General features: G+C 44.5%; 1 protein-coding gene across 1 annotated transcript; it reads right to left on the reverse strand.

The window, feature by feature from the left end:
* Nucleotides 1–2,980: 2,980 nt before the first annotated feature.
* LOC135512800 (ankyrin repeat domain-containing protein 24-like) lies at nt 2,981–15,873 on the reverse strand. The gene is given in 23 exon segments (XM_064935192.1): nt 2,981–3,408; nt 3,516–3,581; nt 3,672–3,854; nt 4,403–4,579; nt 4,887–5,120; nt 6,275–6,585; nt 6,897–7,744; nt 8,249–8,415; nt 8,963–9,147; nt 9,334–9,466; nt 9,584–9,703; nt 10,580–10,702; nt 10,838–10,884; nt 10,887–10,923; nt 11,227–11,249; nt 12,042–12,211; nt 12,395–12,501; nt 12,656–12,726; nt 12,851–12,908; nt 13,012–13,076; nt 13,249–13,337; nt 14,889–15,019; nt 15,384–15,873. Coding segments are annotated over 23 exon segments (3,459 nt in total). The 5' UTR covers nt 15,423–15,873; the 3' UTR covers nt 2,981–3,333.
* Nucleotides 15,874–18,325: the final 2,452 nt, after the last annotated feature.

The following is an 18,325-nucleotide window of genomic DNA, read 5'->3' on the forward strand; positions in this document are numbered from 1 at the left end:
CACCTGAGCTCAATTTCGAGCCTCATAGCAAAGGGTCTGAATACTTATGTAAATAAGGTATTTCTGTTTGCAAAAATTTCTAACAACCTGTTTTTTCTTTGCCATTATGGGGTATTGTGTGTAGATTGATGAGGAAAATATTTTATTTAATCAATTTTAGAATAAGATTGTAATGTAGCCTCCAGAGGCATCGCCATGCGCCTCCCACATTTTGTAACAATGCGGAGGGGTCTGTATAGCTCAGCATTGACATGCTTAGTTGATGGTAGGTGGGAGAGGTACATACTGTATAAACACAAACTCACTTCCTTGACAACAGCTCTGCACTACTCCGCGAAGCGCAAGAAGTATGAATGCCTTGACTTCTGCTGAGGCCATATCCGTAAATGCCATAAATGCGCCCAAATGCACAACGCACTTCTCACTCCAGAATGCGCGCTCTCCTGCCAATTTGTGCACATTCATTGTTTCATAACTTAATTGTGTGAATTGTTTGCATTTCATTGTTATTGTATATCAATTCGCCATTACATATATCACCAGTAGTACATTTACCATTAATTCCGATAATGTCTATGTTCATGCATTCAATATTATTATTCCAATGTTCCTGTTCTCATTCTCGGAGTAGACACATTGTTTGCAGAGTGCACAACCTATGCTACACCTGTGAGAAAAGTTTTGGTTTGTTTAAATCCATTTAGGCGTTCTGTCAATTTAGTCATTGTCTTTTGTTTAGAGCGCCCTTGTCAATGTTGAGTAAGTAGGCCCATAGGCTACCTGGCATGTGCGCAAACCTAGTCATATAAATGTGCCCATTGGGGATCTGATTGGCTTAACGCACCACCACTAATGACCTGTGGAGTTTCTCAAAGTAATGTTTTCTTTACGTCAAACAGCAAGAAAACGAAGCCTGTTTTTATATCCATTGAGAACGACAATACTTTGTTCCTCAATGTATCTGAAAAATCTTTCCAGCTCTCTCCCTTTCGATAACCACTCAAATGTCATGCTCTGATCCAGTGGAAACATAACACAATAGGCTTCTTATCAGTGCCTGGCTTGACCTGGACTGAAATATGTTCCGGTACTCATTTTGGGTGCTGGTACTGTTTATATTTAGGTGCAGGAACTCCACAATACCTTTGAGCTGCTAATATTCTTTAAGGGAAACAGGAGCTTAAACAGTAGAACATTTGAGGTGCTGGTACTCAGCTCCGTTGAGGTCTTGTCACGGACCGGCTCATCTCACGTAACAAAGAGGCAACAACAAAAATATATTTACTAACTAAAGTAAACTATAAACAAGTAGCAATGGTGTGTGTAATCAGTAGTGTGAGTGAGGGGTTGCAAAATACAATTAATTTAAAATGAAAGAAGTGAGTGGTTGCGTGCATAGATGGTGATAATGACAGGTCTTGAGAGGTGCCAAAACAAACAAACCAAAAATTGACCGAGGTAAAAAGAGTTTCAGGATGGATATTCGCGCTTTCAAACCACTTGAGCCACAGACTCCAAATAAGTGTCATGGTGTTGCGCACAACATTGTACAGGTCTTATTTTCACCTTAATTCGCGTTAAAAACTAATACACATGTGGAAATGTAAGCGGTATTTTGTATCCTGTTGAATTAGTTAGGGAGCGTAAACAAAGTACAAACTTTTTTTACATTTGAATTTCAATAGCTCATTGGTCATGTGACCAACTGACTTCATAGAAAGTTCAGAATGTCCACTGACTACCCTTCTATATTGCACACCTTTTAGTTTGTCCATTTTCATCTCATGATTTTACATACATTTTTCAAACTTTCACATTTAAATACCTCCTTGGTCATGTGACCAACTGACTTCAAACAAGGTTCAGAATGTACACTCAGCATGCCAACACATTGCACACCCTTTTTTTCCATTTTAATTTCACACGTTTTTACATAATGTAAACTTTCTCATTTCAATAGCTTCTTGGTCATGTGACCTGACTTCAAACAAGGTTCAGAATGTCCACTGACTACCCTTCTATATTGCACTCCCTTTTAGTCCATTTTCATCTCACGCAATTTTACATTAATTTTCTGTTTTTCCAATTACTCTAATTTCAATAGCTCCTTTGTCATGTGACCTACTGACCTCAAAGAAGGTTCAGAATGTCCACTAACTACCCCTCTATATTGCACATCTTTTAGTTTGTCCATTGACTGTGCATTCTGAACCTTGTCAGTAGGTCACATGACCAAAGAGCTATTGAAATTTGAAAGTTTGTAAAATTTATGTAAAAACATGAGTTGAAAATGGACAAACTAAAAGGTGTGCAATATAGAAAGGTAGTCAGTGGACATTCAGAACCTTGTTTGAATCTAGTAGGTCACATGACCAAATAGCTATTGAAATTAGAATGTTTACACAATTCATGTGAAATCATGTGGGATGAAAATGAACAAACTAGAGTGTGTGCAATATGTAGGCCCACTGAGTGTACATTCTGAACCTTGTTTGAGTCCAGTAGGTCAAATGACCAAGGAGCTATTGAAATTAGAGAGTGAAAAAATGTAGTGTAAAAACATGTGAGATGAAAATGGACAAACTAAAGGATGTGCAATATATAGGGGTAGTTAGTGGACATTCTGAACTTTATTTGAGGTCAGTAGGTCACATGACCAAAGCGCTGTTAAAATGAGAAACATTGAAAAAAAATCATGTCAAATTGTGTGAGATGACAATGGACAAACTAAAGGGTGTGTAACGTGTGTTGAACCCAATCCACAGCACTCTCCCTTCATCTGGATTTATTAGGAAATTAGGCTAATGGATGTCAGGCTTTATGGGAGCACATGTCAGCCCCCACCGATATCTCTGGCCTAGCCTAAAACAGAGGAAATCGATAAAAAGCTTCTGCATGTTAGTCCTATCACTTTTGAGCTTTTAGTATTTATTTATCCAATAAATAAACATCAAACCAGGAGGTAGAGGCAGGATTTGTTTCTTTCTACGTCTTTATTGTAAGAATATCATACAAAATATATTCAATCAGTAGGCTCATCACACAATTAAGACAAGAGATACATTCTTGTTACTCAATACAAGTAATTATCTATAAATACATTTCTCTTTCTGATACCAGAAAACCATACCTGTCCATGTCGATCCAGTTCAACGCTAGTCATGAAGGGGCTAGCCTCTGTCTTTCCAAGGCTACACGTACTGTATGCAGAACAGACCAGTTGCTTTCAGTAAGTGTGTACATATACTGTAGTTAGTAGAGGGTATAGTACAGTGATGGGTCCCATAGCCCGTTGTGTCTTGTATTGCACAGGGAGTACACTGTCTGTGGGGGTCAGTAACCCTGGTCCTTGTGTGACATCCTCAGGATCTGCAGTAAGAGATCTTGGACCTCCTCATCCATCCGGCCCTGAGGAAGATACAACAAGTCTCATTCACATCCCCTCAACAACACTTCGTATTGTACTGACCCGATAATGACGTGTCTTCTACAAAGGTGCATAGAGTTGTACTTACCTGTACAGCAGCCAGTAGATGGGATCGGTATACAGCTACAACTTGTCTGTGCTTTCGTTCCCAATCCTGTAATAAGATATACAATACAGACAGTATGCTCCAGCATTCTTCAAACCATGAACCTCTGTATTTGTTTTGGCTCAGTGATGCCCTCACCTGGAGCTCCTTGGAGAGTACAGCCACTCTGTTCTGCAGCGCCACCTGCTGGCCAGGGTTCACAGGGGGGACTCTCTCAGAGTGGGAGTGAGAGGAGGAGTGGGAAGAGGAGAGTCCCAGAGGAGGACTCAGGGCCCCCAGAGCCTCCTTCAGACGGAAAACCTCCTTAGACAGCTCCATTATCTACACAGGGAGATCACAGATTCCTTCATTTCCCATGGTCTTTTTCTCAGTTCCAAATCACACTCATGCCCTCACACTTCAGCACTATGTGTTGATCTAAATGGAATGGACAGTAACACAGTAACATTAATTCCACTGCTCTATTTATTTATCGCTACGTACTTTCAGTCTGAGACCGCCATCGTAAAAGTAGTTTCTGCTGATGTTAAAGAGTGGGGCATTATACAAAACAAGTCATCAGCGATTGGATCGTCTCGAACCAATCAGAGTATCAAAGCCAATGATTTTACCCACATGTGTTCAGGCTCTGGCACAACCCATCGGTTTCTTTGACCAATCAAAATGGTTTCAATGTGTTCGCAGTCGAGAAGTCATGAGGGAGGAGATCAAATCCAGACTCATCATGGAGAAGAAACTAGTTGGTGTGGCATTTGGCCTAAGCGATGTGGATGGGTAGCCAGACAAAGGGGTAGGGTCTAGGGGGTCGATTTCCAAATAAAGTACAGTGTTGCTCAATTTAACTTCTACCATCTGTGTCTCTGTCTCACCTTGCGGTCCTTCTCCTTGACCAGGCCCTGGGAGTCCTGGATGTCTTTGTGGAGCTCCTGGACGTGGCTGGACTGGGCCTGCAGGTCAGCCAGCTGCTGTTGCGCCGTGGCCAGCTGAGCCTCGGCCACCTGACGTTCACTCTTATTAAACAGAGCCTCCCGCTGCACCTGGAACACCTGTTGGGAGGGAGACAGGGAGAAAGAAAGATGTTTTATTGTCACACACCGGATAGATGCAGTGAAATGTGTTTTTTATAGGGTCAGCCATAGTAGTACAGCGCCTCTAGAAAGGGGGGGAGATAGATGAAGGGAAAAGGCTGTAAGGAGATATAGAACACACACATAAATAACGCAAAAGGAGTGTAGTCTGTAGCATGTGGCTTTTAGTCAACTCTTGAGTTAATGTTTGTCTCTAACTTTCTTCAAATTCTCATTATTTTGGTAAACAAGAACAAAAACAACACACACACACACACACACACACCTCGGTGCAGGTCTTCTCATGTTTGCGTGTGAGGTCGTTGAATCGGGCGGTGAGTGTGTTGATATCGGCCTGCAGTGAGAGGCGCTGGGACTCGTGGTCCTCCTTGGACACCAGGCCCTGTTCCAAAGCCTTCTGGGACCTCATGTCTCTCAGCTCTGTCTCCTTCACACTCAGAGCATCCTTGGCCTCCGCCGCACTGCTCTCACTGGCCTGCAGAGCGCGCTGCAGCTCCAACTGATACAACAGGAACAGTAGACAACATGAAGTCAGGAAGTACTACTTTTATAGTACTGTCAAAGTTTTTTTTACAACTAACCCAGGATAGACCAGAGCATGTCATTTTCAGTGGGAGAAAATTAATCACAGTGAGCAAGCCAAGCAAGGAGTTGGGCCGAGCCAAGCACGAGCTAGTGAGATCCCATTGGTGCGTTTTAGAATTTATTGGAAAATTTCCATTAGGGAGCGCCTACACTATGACGTGCCCTTGTGCAATAACTCAATCTGCTCTTTGCACTCCTAAACAACGCCATTTTTTGAAACATTGGCATATGGTAAAGTCCACAAAATGCAGTCCACTCAGTTTTTTTCAGATTTTAAGTATTGGAAACAGAAAACTGTATGGAGATGTTTCGTCGATGAGAAAATTAGCAGAATGTTGGCCAAAATCCACCTTGCTCCATCTTCTTCCACTGCCGGCCACTGGGCTTCCTCTCATCACTGGATGCTTCACATTTATACATCCGGTGAAATATCGGTCTCATTGATCTATCTGTGGTACTGTAGTGTAGGCTACCCAGTCCCTCCAGGATTTCACTGGGCTTTATTGAGATATTTCGGGGAAACATGCTTGATTTTGCTGGGGCAATTCTGACATTTTGCATGGCAATATGCAATGATTATTGTCCAATTTGTCACGAAAATGTGTGGACGAGGGAAAGAGTTTGTTGACATATGGCTTGATTGAACTATATTATGCAGTAAATGTGCAGTGATCGGTTGAAATTGCGTGTCCTTTTTTTGTACTGAGGTGATGGGTCCGCTTTTTTGCGATAAAATTGCAATGATTTACTGCTTTATGTGGAAATAGTACAGTGGTTGGTCAAATTTGCAAGCCCTCCGATAATATGCAGGGAATTGTTGATTTTGCAAAAGAAATTGCGATTGCAGAATTGTGGAATCCTGGAGGGACTGGCTGTATATGATTGACAGAAGTGGTGCCATACGTGGCCAAATGTGGGTCATACACAATTCTGGCATTTAGTTATTTGTACTAAAACATATGTTGTATTTATGATCGCCTAATATCCATTTACTTAAAACCTCATATATATATATGTGATCGGAGGCTAAGTCCCTCGTCGCTTGCATGCATTTCTCGTCAAGCTAACCTTAACTTTATTGTGCTCCTCCCTGGGTATAAGGTCCTGATGTGTGGCCTGTAGCTGGGCCTCTAGCCTAGCCGTCTCAGTCTGGGCATGGCATCGCAGGGCCCTTTCTGCCTGCAGCTCCTGGGCTGTCTGCGCCAGCTGCTCCGACAGGGCCGACAGCGCCTCTGTGTGTTGGGACAGGGACACTGCGTCTCTCATGTGGAGGGTGTCCTGGGCCCGGCCCTCGCGTTCCGCACACAAACAGTCCAGAGCCTGAGCTGCTTCCTGCCTAGCCACCTCCAGTTCCTCTCTCACCCGTCTCAGGGAGGGCTCTAATTGGAGAGAAGAAATATCACAGACTTAGAGAGTGCTCTGATTGGTGAGAAGTGTCATCACGCAAGCCTCAGAAAGAGTTCTGATTGGACAGAACTGCCGTCACAAACTCAGAGAAACATGAAAGTCATTACATGACAGCAAATGAATGGTTATAAACAACTTATTTAAAGCTTACCACTGTGATTGACTACAGTGAAATAATTTGTCCTTGTGCCACAGAGAGCAAAGATGATAGATAAGGTAGAGAATATTATAATACCGGAGTATAACAATAGCAGGACACCAGTTAGACAATAGGGAAACACACCTGATGTGATGGAGGGCTCTGACCCCTCAGACCTATCTTCCTCCTCTTCCTCCTCCTCGTCTCCTTGGTGGTGTGTGGGGCTGGGGGGGCGTAGTCTCTCCAGCTCCAGTAAAGCCTCGTTCAGTCTCAGGCTGGCCTCAGCTCTCTCCCTGGCCAGCTGCTCACACTGCAGACCCAGGGTCACCTGCACCTCGTCCAGCTCCGAACGGGGAACACACTGCCTCAGCTCCTCCTCCAGCTCCCCCACACGCCCCTGCAGCCTCCACACCACCTCCCCTTCTTGTTTTACCACACCCTCTCTCCTTTCCCCCGCTTTCCTTGACTCCTTGCTCTCTGCCAGGTCGGCTTCAAGATCACTTACCCTCTCCCTGAGGCTCCTCACTGTCTCACTCTCCCCTCCTCCGTCCTCCTTTTCGCCCTCTTTTTCTGTTCCTTTATCTTCCAGGGCTGCCTGTAGTTTCTGAACTTTCTTTCTCAGCTGTTTCACTGTGTCATTGTCCCCTGTGCTCTCGCCCTCACCCTCACTCTGTCCCTCCCCCTGTCTCTCTCGCTCTTTCAGCACCGCCTCCAGGTCCCTCACCCTCTCTCTCAGCTGCTGCGTCTCCTGGCCCGCCCCCTCAGTCTCACCCACCGTGCCCCCATGGCCCCCTGCCTGTTCCACGGAGTAGACCCCAAGGTGCACCTGTTCTCTCAGCTCCTCCAGTTCAGACTGGGAGTGGGCCAGCTGCTCCTTCAGCCCACACAGCCTCTCCTTCAGCTCCTTACTGCTCTCCCCCTCTATCTCCTCTGTCCGCTCCTTCCCCTCTGCCCCTGACACCCCATCTCCTCCCCCTTCCACCTCCTCACACCTGCAGAAAATCAAATACATTTATATAGCCCTTCTTACATCAGCTGATATCTCAAAGTGCTGTACAGAAACCCAGCCTAAAACCCCAAACAGCAAGCAATGCAGGTGTAAAAGACAACAAACATCAGAACTGAAGTGAAGTGAGAGGTTGAACTATGGTTGTAGAGGCATATTATGTTAGCTAGAATCTTCTAATTACAATACTGTGGCTGGCAGGGTTCAAATTACACACGGACTCTTAAATAGTGGGCTTAAAGATGCTAAAAATAGTGGGCTGAACCAGTGTTAATATTTTGAACCCTTTAGGGGGTGTCCATGTTGATTTAATACTTTAGTCCTTACCGGTGTGCCCTCATGGTAGTGCTCAGCACCCCAGGGCACCTCTATAAATTGAACTCGAACCCTAGTGGGTGGTGTGAATGTGACATTTTAGTCATTTAGTAGATGCTCTTATCCAGAAGGTATAAGGTGGCTGGTGTATGATGGTGTGGGTGGTAATCCTTACCCCTGTTCCTCTGCCATGCTGGAGGCCTCAGCTGAAGCCTGGGCCTGGGAGTAATGCTCCTGCAGAGCTTCAAACTCCCTCCTCAGGGAGTCATACAGAGCCGTGGGGACAAAGTCTGGGCCGGATGTCTGCATGTCAGTGTCATCTTTCTCAAACATCTCCAGCATCTGCAAACCACACAAGATCACAGTACAGAAATAATCAGTGAGGGTTTGTTTATTCTCTAGCGGTTGTGATATGTATATCATAGGTTAAGCATCCTATTTTCCTATTGTCAAAACTTTATCAACTCAAGTCGCCAGTCACAGAACTCCTCTACTCCTCCTTGGTGACAGGTTCACACTTTATATCAGCCCTTGTACTAGCACTCATGCAGTACACAGCCTCAGACACACCCTCCAATGGTAGCCTGGCTGTAACCCTTTGTCCCGATTCTGTCTACTTGTACAGACCATGACCCAGTTAGTGAAGAATGCCTGCAACCAGTCTCTGTGCCTCTCTGTGATGCTATTATTCTATTCCTAGCTGGATGCTAAATCATAGGCCTATAAAGTGGTTATGACTAACGGTCCAATCTGACGCTGCTCAGCCAGCCTTGAACCAGCAGCATCATCAGTACTACTCTGGACTCTGAAGGGCCTTTTAATAACTCCCTCTCTATCAATTCATTAGCTGATGCTGTGTGTGTGTTTGTGGTGTGTGTGTGTTTGTTACCTGCACTTTCAGGACCAGCTCCTGATTCTGTAAGGCCAGCTCCTTCAGCTGTCTGCGAAGCTCAGCCACAGTGTCTGAGTCTGAGTCTGCAGCACCAGGAGAGGTGGGGTTGAGGGAGTCTGCCTCCCCCTCGTCCAGAGCAGAGGGAGACTCTCTCGACCGCCTGGAGAGCAGCTTCTCAGCACCTTCAAGATAGACGGAGGTAAATCAATGCCATATTTTGACTAACAAAACATCAGCCATTGCCATGTCAGTAGCTAGAATTTGAGTGATGATTCAACATCTAGGTATGACGCCCATCTATCCAACATTTGGCCAGTTTAACAAAATTAACAAACTGCCAGCAGTATTCCCTCTCTACCCACACACACCTGGGAAGTCCAGCAGGTCGTCATCTGAGTCACTGGCACCGATCACCAGACCTGCCTTCAGCTCCTCCAGCTCAGTCTGCAGCCTGTCCCGCTCTGTCTCCGCCTGCTGCAGACGCTCTCTCAGCTGAGTCAGCTAGCACAGGGAGAGAGTGAGTTCACAGCGGATTTCTTTTCAGACATATGAGCGGTTTCTAGGGAATAGGCGTTTGAGCTTGAGCTCAGGCTCGGAAGTGGACATTGCATGCAGTACCTCCTCCAGGGCAGCGTGGGCGCTGTTCTGCTGCTGCTCCAGACCTTTGATCTTCTGGAGCAGACGTCCCCTTTCCAGACGCAGTCTGCGGATCTCCTCAAACACCTCCTCATCCTCCATCTCACAGACACACACATAGCAATACCTATCAGTAATATCACAGTCGCACAGCAGCACCGTACTCATTAGCAGTCTCAAATTGAATACGGTAGATAGTCATTTACTATGTATTGTCTGTTACTGTCTGCTACAGTCATAAATACTGATCCTAAAAATTGATATCTAAAGATGAGTACCTTGAATTGAGATGTGTTAAGGTTGTATAACATAAGGATAAGCATATTTTATCTCCTGTATGCTTAGTTGCTATTAGCGTTGTAAATGGAGGGTATATTACTGGTAACATTTACCAGTAAACTAACAGAATCTAGTGGCCTTTCTGGTTAATTCAGATGATCACAGGTGTCTGTAATTATCTCTGGTCTTCTGTGTGGCCTTATCACTTGTAAAATATATACAATAATTCAATACTTGTAAAAATGTAAAAAAATATGACAAAACTATGAAACATTAACATAAATATAACCCATCATCTTATTGAATAACATTGATGTTTAAAATGAGGGTTACAGCATTAAAAATCCTTTATATTTTTTACACACTTATATATTTTACTAGCTTTGTCAATAGGTCTTTGTTGTTCATTTTTTTGCCGCCAAACTGGTGACAGTTGCGAAAAAAAGTAAATAGTTGGAAGAGTTGCAGAGTTAATTGAAAATATTGCCATTGTTGATTAGATACTGTTTTCATAAATTAGGCTATTATCTCTTGAACCATCTACTAGAAACCCATGGACAATATAGACAAAGATATAAAATAGATGACCTATTAATTACCAACATTGCAGAACATTTCGGTAACTTTGGTAAATTACCGGTAGTTTTGAAAGCCTAGGTGCTATGCATACACTATGCAGTGGCAGGGGATGTAACTCACAAGGTTAGCCTGAGCAGAGCGCTGCGTCTCTGGGGACTGAGGAAGGGGAGCGGGTCTCTGGGTCTGAGGCTCAGGAGAGGCAGGGGGAGGAGGGCTCTGGGAGGCAGGAGATGGCGGGGAGCCCTGGAACATGGTTATCAAAGTTATTATGAGCATGATTATCACAGCATAAGTAAGAGTTAGTAAGAATCATACAAAAAGCATTTTGATATGTCAAAGTAACAACTATGTCATCCATCTCTGGAGCTGCAGTCGTACCTGGGGAGGGGAGCGTGGAGGAGGGGGGGCTTTCCTCTTACGGGGGTCGTAGCCCCTGGTAGAGGAGGGGCAGGAGGGGGCTGTCGCTGGAGGCAAACAAACAAACAGAAGGAACAGGGGAACAGGGGAAAGCAGGAGGAGAGGAGCAGCAAAGTCCATAACAAAGCAAGCAGTACTGTCGCCTAAAATGTCTTGTAATGAGACTTTTCCTTGTTTTCCTTGTGAGATGTTACTTCAGCTGTTGTCGTTCAAAAGTTGTTGTTGTAGATTGAACATGTGATAAGAAGTTGGTGTTCGTTCCTATGTCGTAAAGTCTATTATGTACAATTCAGTAATACTGGCTATGTTTTCAAATGAAAATGAAAATGAAATGATGAGTGGTAAGTTACCTCTTCTCCATTGCCCTCAGTGGCTACGTATGCATGGGAGAGACAAACAGCAAGGCCTTTTAACCTCTGGTCCATTGAGATTCAAGACACTCACACACACGCAATGATTTACACTGCAGCTAAAGCTAAAAAGCATACCCACTACCCACAAAAGCATACCCCCAAAAGCTAAATAAAAAAATCCTCCTATATCCTGTCGCACACAGTATACCACCACACAACAGTATACCACCACACAACAGCCCTACTGTAAGCTGTAAGCTACAAGACTCCTCATTTATCAGATACACCAGAGACATTTTAGGGACGGCTCTATTTTCATTCCCCTCCATTTCAAACAAAGCACACATCTGTTTTTTGTAAATCAGCAAGCCTTTGTTTAAAGATAAAAGTGCAGCAAGCCTTCCCTCTCTGTTTCAGCCTGTTACAATTACCCCCAGCTGTCTCCTTCACCAACTTCCTCACATTACAGCCCTTTCCTGGGGGACCAGATTGAGGCCATAACCCAGACCATAGAATTACATCTGATAGAAAGGATAAAGGACCATGGATTTTGGTACAGAACACCCAATAGCAGACATTGTTTTGTGGCAGTTACCATGTCAATTGATTAAACATTTGAAATGGTACACCAAATATGGCCTCTGTTCACCCAGCAGGGAATATTGATTTGAATTAGTCTATTCTATCGATTATAATTCTATGCACCAGAATGCCATCCAATTCAACCATTGTAAAAATCCAAATTGAAATGGAATTGAGCCCAATCCTGCTGCAGTCAGCAGGTAAGACAACCAAAGGTTACCGTTGGTTACCTGGAGCTCTGTTTTGCAGCAGCTGTGCGATGCGCTGGTTGCCGGCAGTTGCGCTGTAGTGGGCTGCGTGGTGTCCGAGGGCGTCGGCCAGATGTGGATTAGCCCCTCCCCTTAGCAACGCCTCCACAGTCTCTGCACTGTCACTCTCACAGGCCAGCATCAGGGCTGACCTACAACACACAAAAAACACAAGATGAAGAACTTAAGAGGACACATAACATATATTTAGCCCCTTATGAAACACTGCGGGTCTATCTGACTACATAGCCAGCCATCACCTTCGTCTTATGTTCACAGTTTGTTTTGCATAAGCCAATCTAATACAAAGCCTTGTTTGTTGAGTCTTGAAGTACCTGCCCTGGCTGTCCTGTATGTTCGGATTAGCTCCTCGGTCCAACAGGAAAGCACACAGCTCCACTCTGCTCATCTGGGCTCCTAGGATCAGCGCGGTCACCCCATCCTGAGATAGCGAGGCCACAATGACTTAACATGGTTGATTGTTTCATGTGTGTTAGTGATGGGCTGTAACAAAACCCTGCACACCCTTTAGCTCTCCTGGATCTGACTTGGTGGCTATTGCCGTACAGAGACAGTCTAAGGCCTACGCCACTTACCCCGTCCTGGGCATCCAGACTGGCCTTGAAGTCCCACAGAGTCTCAGTGCAGGACAAGCAGCCACTCACAGCTGCAGGAAGATGGACAGGCACCATAGTGAAACAAATGGAAGGTACAAAATGGTTGAGTTGTTTACAGTGTTACACATAGTGCTGTAATCAATTGTATTATACAGTAGCTAGTGCATTGCAGACCTGCGTGATGCAAAGCTGTCCGGCCAAAGCTGTCTGTGGAGTCTACAGACAATCTCTCCTGTGGGAATATGAGACGCATTTCACCAAAAATGCATGATAACTGCATACCTTATTTTCCATGTATCGTAGTAATATTAACTGTGTCTGACTGTCTATTGAACCTGTAATAGTCTCTTCAGGCACTCAGGCTGGCAGTTCTTTGCTGCTAGGTGAAGGGCACTGAAGCCTTGGGGTTGATGAGGCCATTTCAATCACCAAGAGAGAGAAGGAAAGAATGAGAGTAGCAAGAGAGCATGTTGTAATTGTTTTGACCAGGTATAGCCACAAAGCGTTACCTTGGCGGTCCGTGACACTAAATGTGTTAACAACATGTTCAGGTAATGAGACTGTCGTTTCACCTGTACCATCTGTCACGTTAATGTCTGGCCCGTGAGCCAGGATGACCTCCAAGCAGTCCAGACGACCTCGAGACGCACAGAGATGGAACCTACCAGGAATAGATCATGTCCTTATGGTGATGAAGATAATCAACAAGATCATCAACACTAGGAAACCCAGCAAAAAAAAAAATGTCCTCTCACAACTGCGTTTATTTTCAGCAAACTTAACATGTGTATGTGTAAATATTTGTATGAACATAACAAGATTCAACAACTGAGACATAAACTGAACAAGTCCCACAGACATGTGACAAACAGAAATGGAATAATGTGTCCCTGAACAAAGAGGGGGTCAAAATCAAAAGTAACAATCAGTATCTGGTGTGGCCACCAGCTGCATTAAGTACTGCAGTGCATTTCCTCCTCATGGACTGCACCAGATTTGCCAGTTCTTGCTGTGAGATGTTAACCCATTCTTCCACCAAGGCACCCGGACATTTCTGGTGGGGAATGGCCCTAGCCCTCACCCTCCGATCCAAAAGGTCCCAGACGTGCTCAATGGGATTGAGATCCGGGCTCTTTGCTGGCCATGGCAAAACACGGACATTCCTGTCTTGCAGGAAATCACGCACAGAATGAGCAGTATGGCTGGTGGCATTGTCATGCTGGAGGGTCATGTCAGGATGAGCCTGCGGGAAGGGTACCACATGAGGGAGGAGGATGTCTTACCTGTAACGCACAGCGTTGAGATTACCTGCAATGACAACAAGCTCAGTCCGATGATGCTGTGACACACCGCCCCAGACCACGACGGACCCTCCACCTCCAAATTGATCCCACTCCAGAGTACAGGCCTCGGTGTAACGCTCATTCCTTCGTCGATAAATGCAAATCCGACCATCACCCTTCCTGGTGTAACTCGGGCAGTTGTTGTTGCCATCCTGTACCACAGGTGTGATGTTCGGATGTACCGATCCTGTGCAGGTGTTGTTACACGTGGTCTGCCACTGTGAGGATGATCCTCTGTTAATCCTGTCTCCCTGTAGTGCTGTCTTTGGAGTCTCACAGTACGGACATTGCAATTTATTGCCCTGGCCACATCTGCAGTCCTCATGCCTCCTTGCAGCATGCCTCTAGCACATTCATGCAGATGAGCAGGGACCCTGGGCATCTTTCTTCCAGTGTTTTTTAGAGTCAGTAGAAAGGCCTCTTTTGTGTCCTAAGTTTTCATAACTGGGACCTTAATTGCCTTCCGTCTGTAAGCTGTTAGTGTCTTAATGACCGTTCCACAGGTGCATGTTCATTAATTGTTTATGGTTCATTGAACAAGTATGGGAAACAGTGTTTAAACACTTTACAATGAAGATCTGTGAAGTTATTTAGATTTTTATGAATTATCTTTGAAAGGCAGGGTCCTGAAATAGGGACGTTTCTTTTTTTGCTGAGTTTAGTTCTGAAACAAAGAACTTAGAAAGGAGAATTTCAACTACTTACCCGCACTGACACAGCTCGAACAGTAAGGGCCATTTCGTGGCGCATTTAAACCTAACCCTAAACTAATAAGCAAGTTCAATAACGACTCTCCATTGAAAGTGCTTCTTAGTCTAAGACTAGACTAGTCTGTGTCTGGAAAACTGGCCCTAAGTGCTGGTACTTACGCTGACTTTCCCTCCACGTCCAGTTTGGTGGGACAAAGTCCCTTCTTCACAATCAGGGCAGCTACTTTGTCAGGCTCGTTCTGCTCTACAGCCTGCAGTAGTCTCTCATCGCTCTTACTCCAGTCCTGACTCTGAGGAGACAGGGACAGATGGGTCACGACTCAGTCGCAACCTGGGGCTCATGATCAGAGCTAACCAAATTACAGTACATTCAGTACAGAATAGACACGGACCCCTATCTGATTACATACTATACAAAGATCTGAGTGATGACTAACCATCGGTCTAAATGAGACTGCCAGATCTAATACTGTGTGCCTCGTCAAAGTGAAATGACGATGGACATACGGCACAAGCTGATTGCTTCAATGGGACATTACACACAGTACACAACATTTATTTTGAGCAGTTTTTGCCAGAAAAAGTAACCCTTTGAGAGAAAGTACAATGAAAAGACAGCTGAGGTCAAACAGATGTAAAAGATAGTGTACCTACCACCAGTAAGCTGAAACAGGGACAGAAATAACGCTTCATCAGGCTCAGAGCTGACGATCGATAGAGCTAGGAAGGATCCATAGACCCATAGAGCGGTGCACTGCCTGATCAGAATTCTGACACACACAAACATACACACTACTCAATTGCCACTAGGCCTTAAATACAGCCTCAGAGTTTAGCACTAAGTTAGCACTGACTTAATGACAAAGCATAAATGCACAGCATAATCCTCACTGAAAACAATCGACAACCCCATGCATGTATCAAAACAGAAACATGATGATGCACATACTAAAGATAAACATTAGGCTATACTTTCTTGCACAAACACACACACTGCTTCAGCCCTCTGAGTCTCACGATAACGTCGCTCTCCATACGCAGTGGTCTGCTCTCTCAGCCAAAACACCTTCCCTTCTTCCTGTGCAGCTGCTCTCAGGGACCTACGTACTCAGTCTGCAGTGTCAACCTGGCACACACACACACACACACACACACACAACCTCCCTCTTTTGGTGCCCTTCTTATTTTTCACGCCAGCCTAGTCTGGTACAGTCTTCTCTGCCTCCTCTCACAGTCTGTCCATTTATTTCAGTCAGCTCTCTCCCTCCCGGTGCTGTCCTACTTGGACTAGTTAGCCCAGCCACACTATTTCTCTGGGCCTGTGTGCATCAGGAGAAGATGAATGCTCAGCAGAAAGAGGAGAAAATAGCTGGCTGGTAATGCCAAGGTAGGGCAGAGGGGATATGCTGATAAAAAAAAATAAAGATTTATTGTCACATACACCGGATAGACACAGTGAAATTTGTTATAATATGTCGTCCCTGGAGCAAATTAAGGTTAAGTGCCTTGCTCAAGGGCACAGACAGATTTTTCACCTTGTTGGCTTGGGTATTCAAACCAGCAACCTTTCGGTTACTGGCCCAACGCTCTAATCGCTAGGCTACCCTCAACCCTATATAAATATTATAGAATAATAACATCCTGACTCGACTCTCGTCTGACCTCGACGCAGCCACTTACAGCATTAGAAGTAACTGTCACAATAAGTGAAATAATATAATCTATTATTTTCATAAAATGAGATGAGGTCATAAAGTAACTATATCCGTTACTGTTTGCATTATGCATTGGTTCTATCAATTGATTAACTCTGTAGAAATGAGGGAAGTGTATACCAACATTAATAACCAGTTAAGTAGACTGTTTCTATTCTCTATAGTGTATAAGCAGTGGTCTGTGTGTGACCAACATCGTGAGACAAATTAAGATGGATCATAAGCTACCTGATTTGTGCTCCATCTAGTCCACATAGTGTGATTCCCACTCGCTCCCCCTCAATATCTCTCCCACCCTCTCACTTTCTCTCTCTCTCCTTCTATCTCTCTCCTTCTATCTCTCTCTCTCTCTCTCCTTCTATCTCTCGCTCTCTCTCTCCTTCTATCTCTCTCCTTCTATCTCTCGCTCTCTCTCTATCTCTCTAAATGAAATTCTGAGCATCCCTCCCAGTGAGAGGGTAAGTCATTGACTGATTAATAACTTACTCTGTTCTCTCTCAGCTTCACCCCAGCAGAGCAGCCATATCACTCAGGCTCTGGGGATCTCTCACTAAAACAGGCCAAGGCACACAGGAGTTGAATACTTGAGTTCTACTCAGAGCTTACTGTATAGCATAGCCACACCACGCTAGAGCTATTAGCTACTTGCTACCAAACACAAGGCTCCAGTGGCTTGGACATTTAAGACATTAGGCTATACAAAATGAGTACAGAATGGTTCTTGTCTTGGGATTGATTACTTTATTTTCACCTTGACATTACAACCAACTGCATAATGGGATGGGGGCGATAGCAGGAAATGAAGGATTATTTGAATGTGTGTGTGTGTATGTGTGTGTCCAGCACAATGTGTGTGTATTTGTGGAGGGGGGGCTGAATAATTGAAGGCTACCTGAGAGCTCTGGTTACAGCATCAGTAGACTATAGACTGGCCTGCTCCCCTGCTGTACCCCTGCTGCTCAGTGATACTGACACCCAGCCGAGTGCCCCCCACACACACTGTGAGCACTGGGACCTACATACAGATAGCCATCAGACAAAGAACACCCTATCACAACCGATAGCAGTCAATATCAGGTCACAAAAAAGTTTAAATAATACTTTTTACTTCACCTAAATACACCTACGAACTCTAAACGTAACCTGACTGTGTTTGTAGATTTCAGTGCATGAGGTGGATGGTTTTGTAAGAGACCGTCTCTTACTCTTGCCTCTTACCTCATTCTTCTTAAACTTTGCCTTGAGGCTCTTCATTTTGGTTTATAGCACTTTGCATCCAGGAAAGGGAAACTGAAAAGAAATACACCAATTTTCTCACCATAGCATTTCAATCTGCCAAACACATGTGGGTTGCTAGCTTTTAACATGCATTCAAACAGGTTTCCCTTTGCATAGCATACAATACAACAATAACCAGGTTTGATGAAGTCTTGTGTGATAAACCACCATATATTTTTTTATAATGGCATCATTGAGACACAGGGCTATTCTCAGTTTGATTAAAGAAGCATTTCGCCTTTTGGGAAACATAACCAATACATTTACAGGTAATATTACAGTGGTAGTACATAGGTGATAAAAATGTAGTAGTCCAACACACATTAAGCTAAATCCTCAACATTCAATTGGTATAGAAAGAAATACCTGAGGTAGAGTGGCGTTTTTTGGAGGAGGTTTCTTCTGTCCCATGAGTTGCCTGCTGCCGCAACGTACACAAATGGTCCATCCCTTTTGGACTTTCAAATGCACCTGCCCTTTCTTCCAGATCCTCCAATCACCTACGCATCAGAAGCCGGATCGGATTTTGATTGGCAGGCGTACATGACAGATTTAGTGTGGTATGCTTTTTTTATGTAATATTGGGATAACGCATATTTGTCA

Source organism: Oncorhynchus masou, chromosome 24, assembly GCF_036934945.1.
Source record: "Oncorhynchus masou masou isolate Uvic2021 chromosome 24, UVic_Omas_1.1, whole genome shotgun sequence".
In the NCBI taxonomy this organism is placed as follows: domain Eukaryota; kingdom Metazoa; phylum Chordata; class Actinopteri; order Salmoniformes; family Salmonidae; genus Oncorhynchus; species Oncorhynchus masou.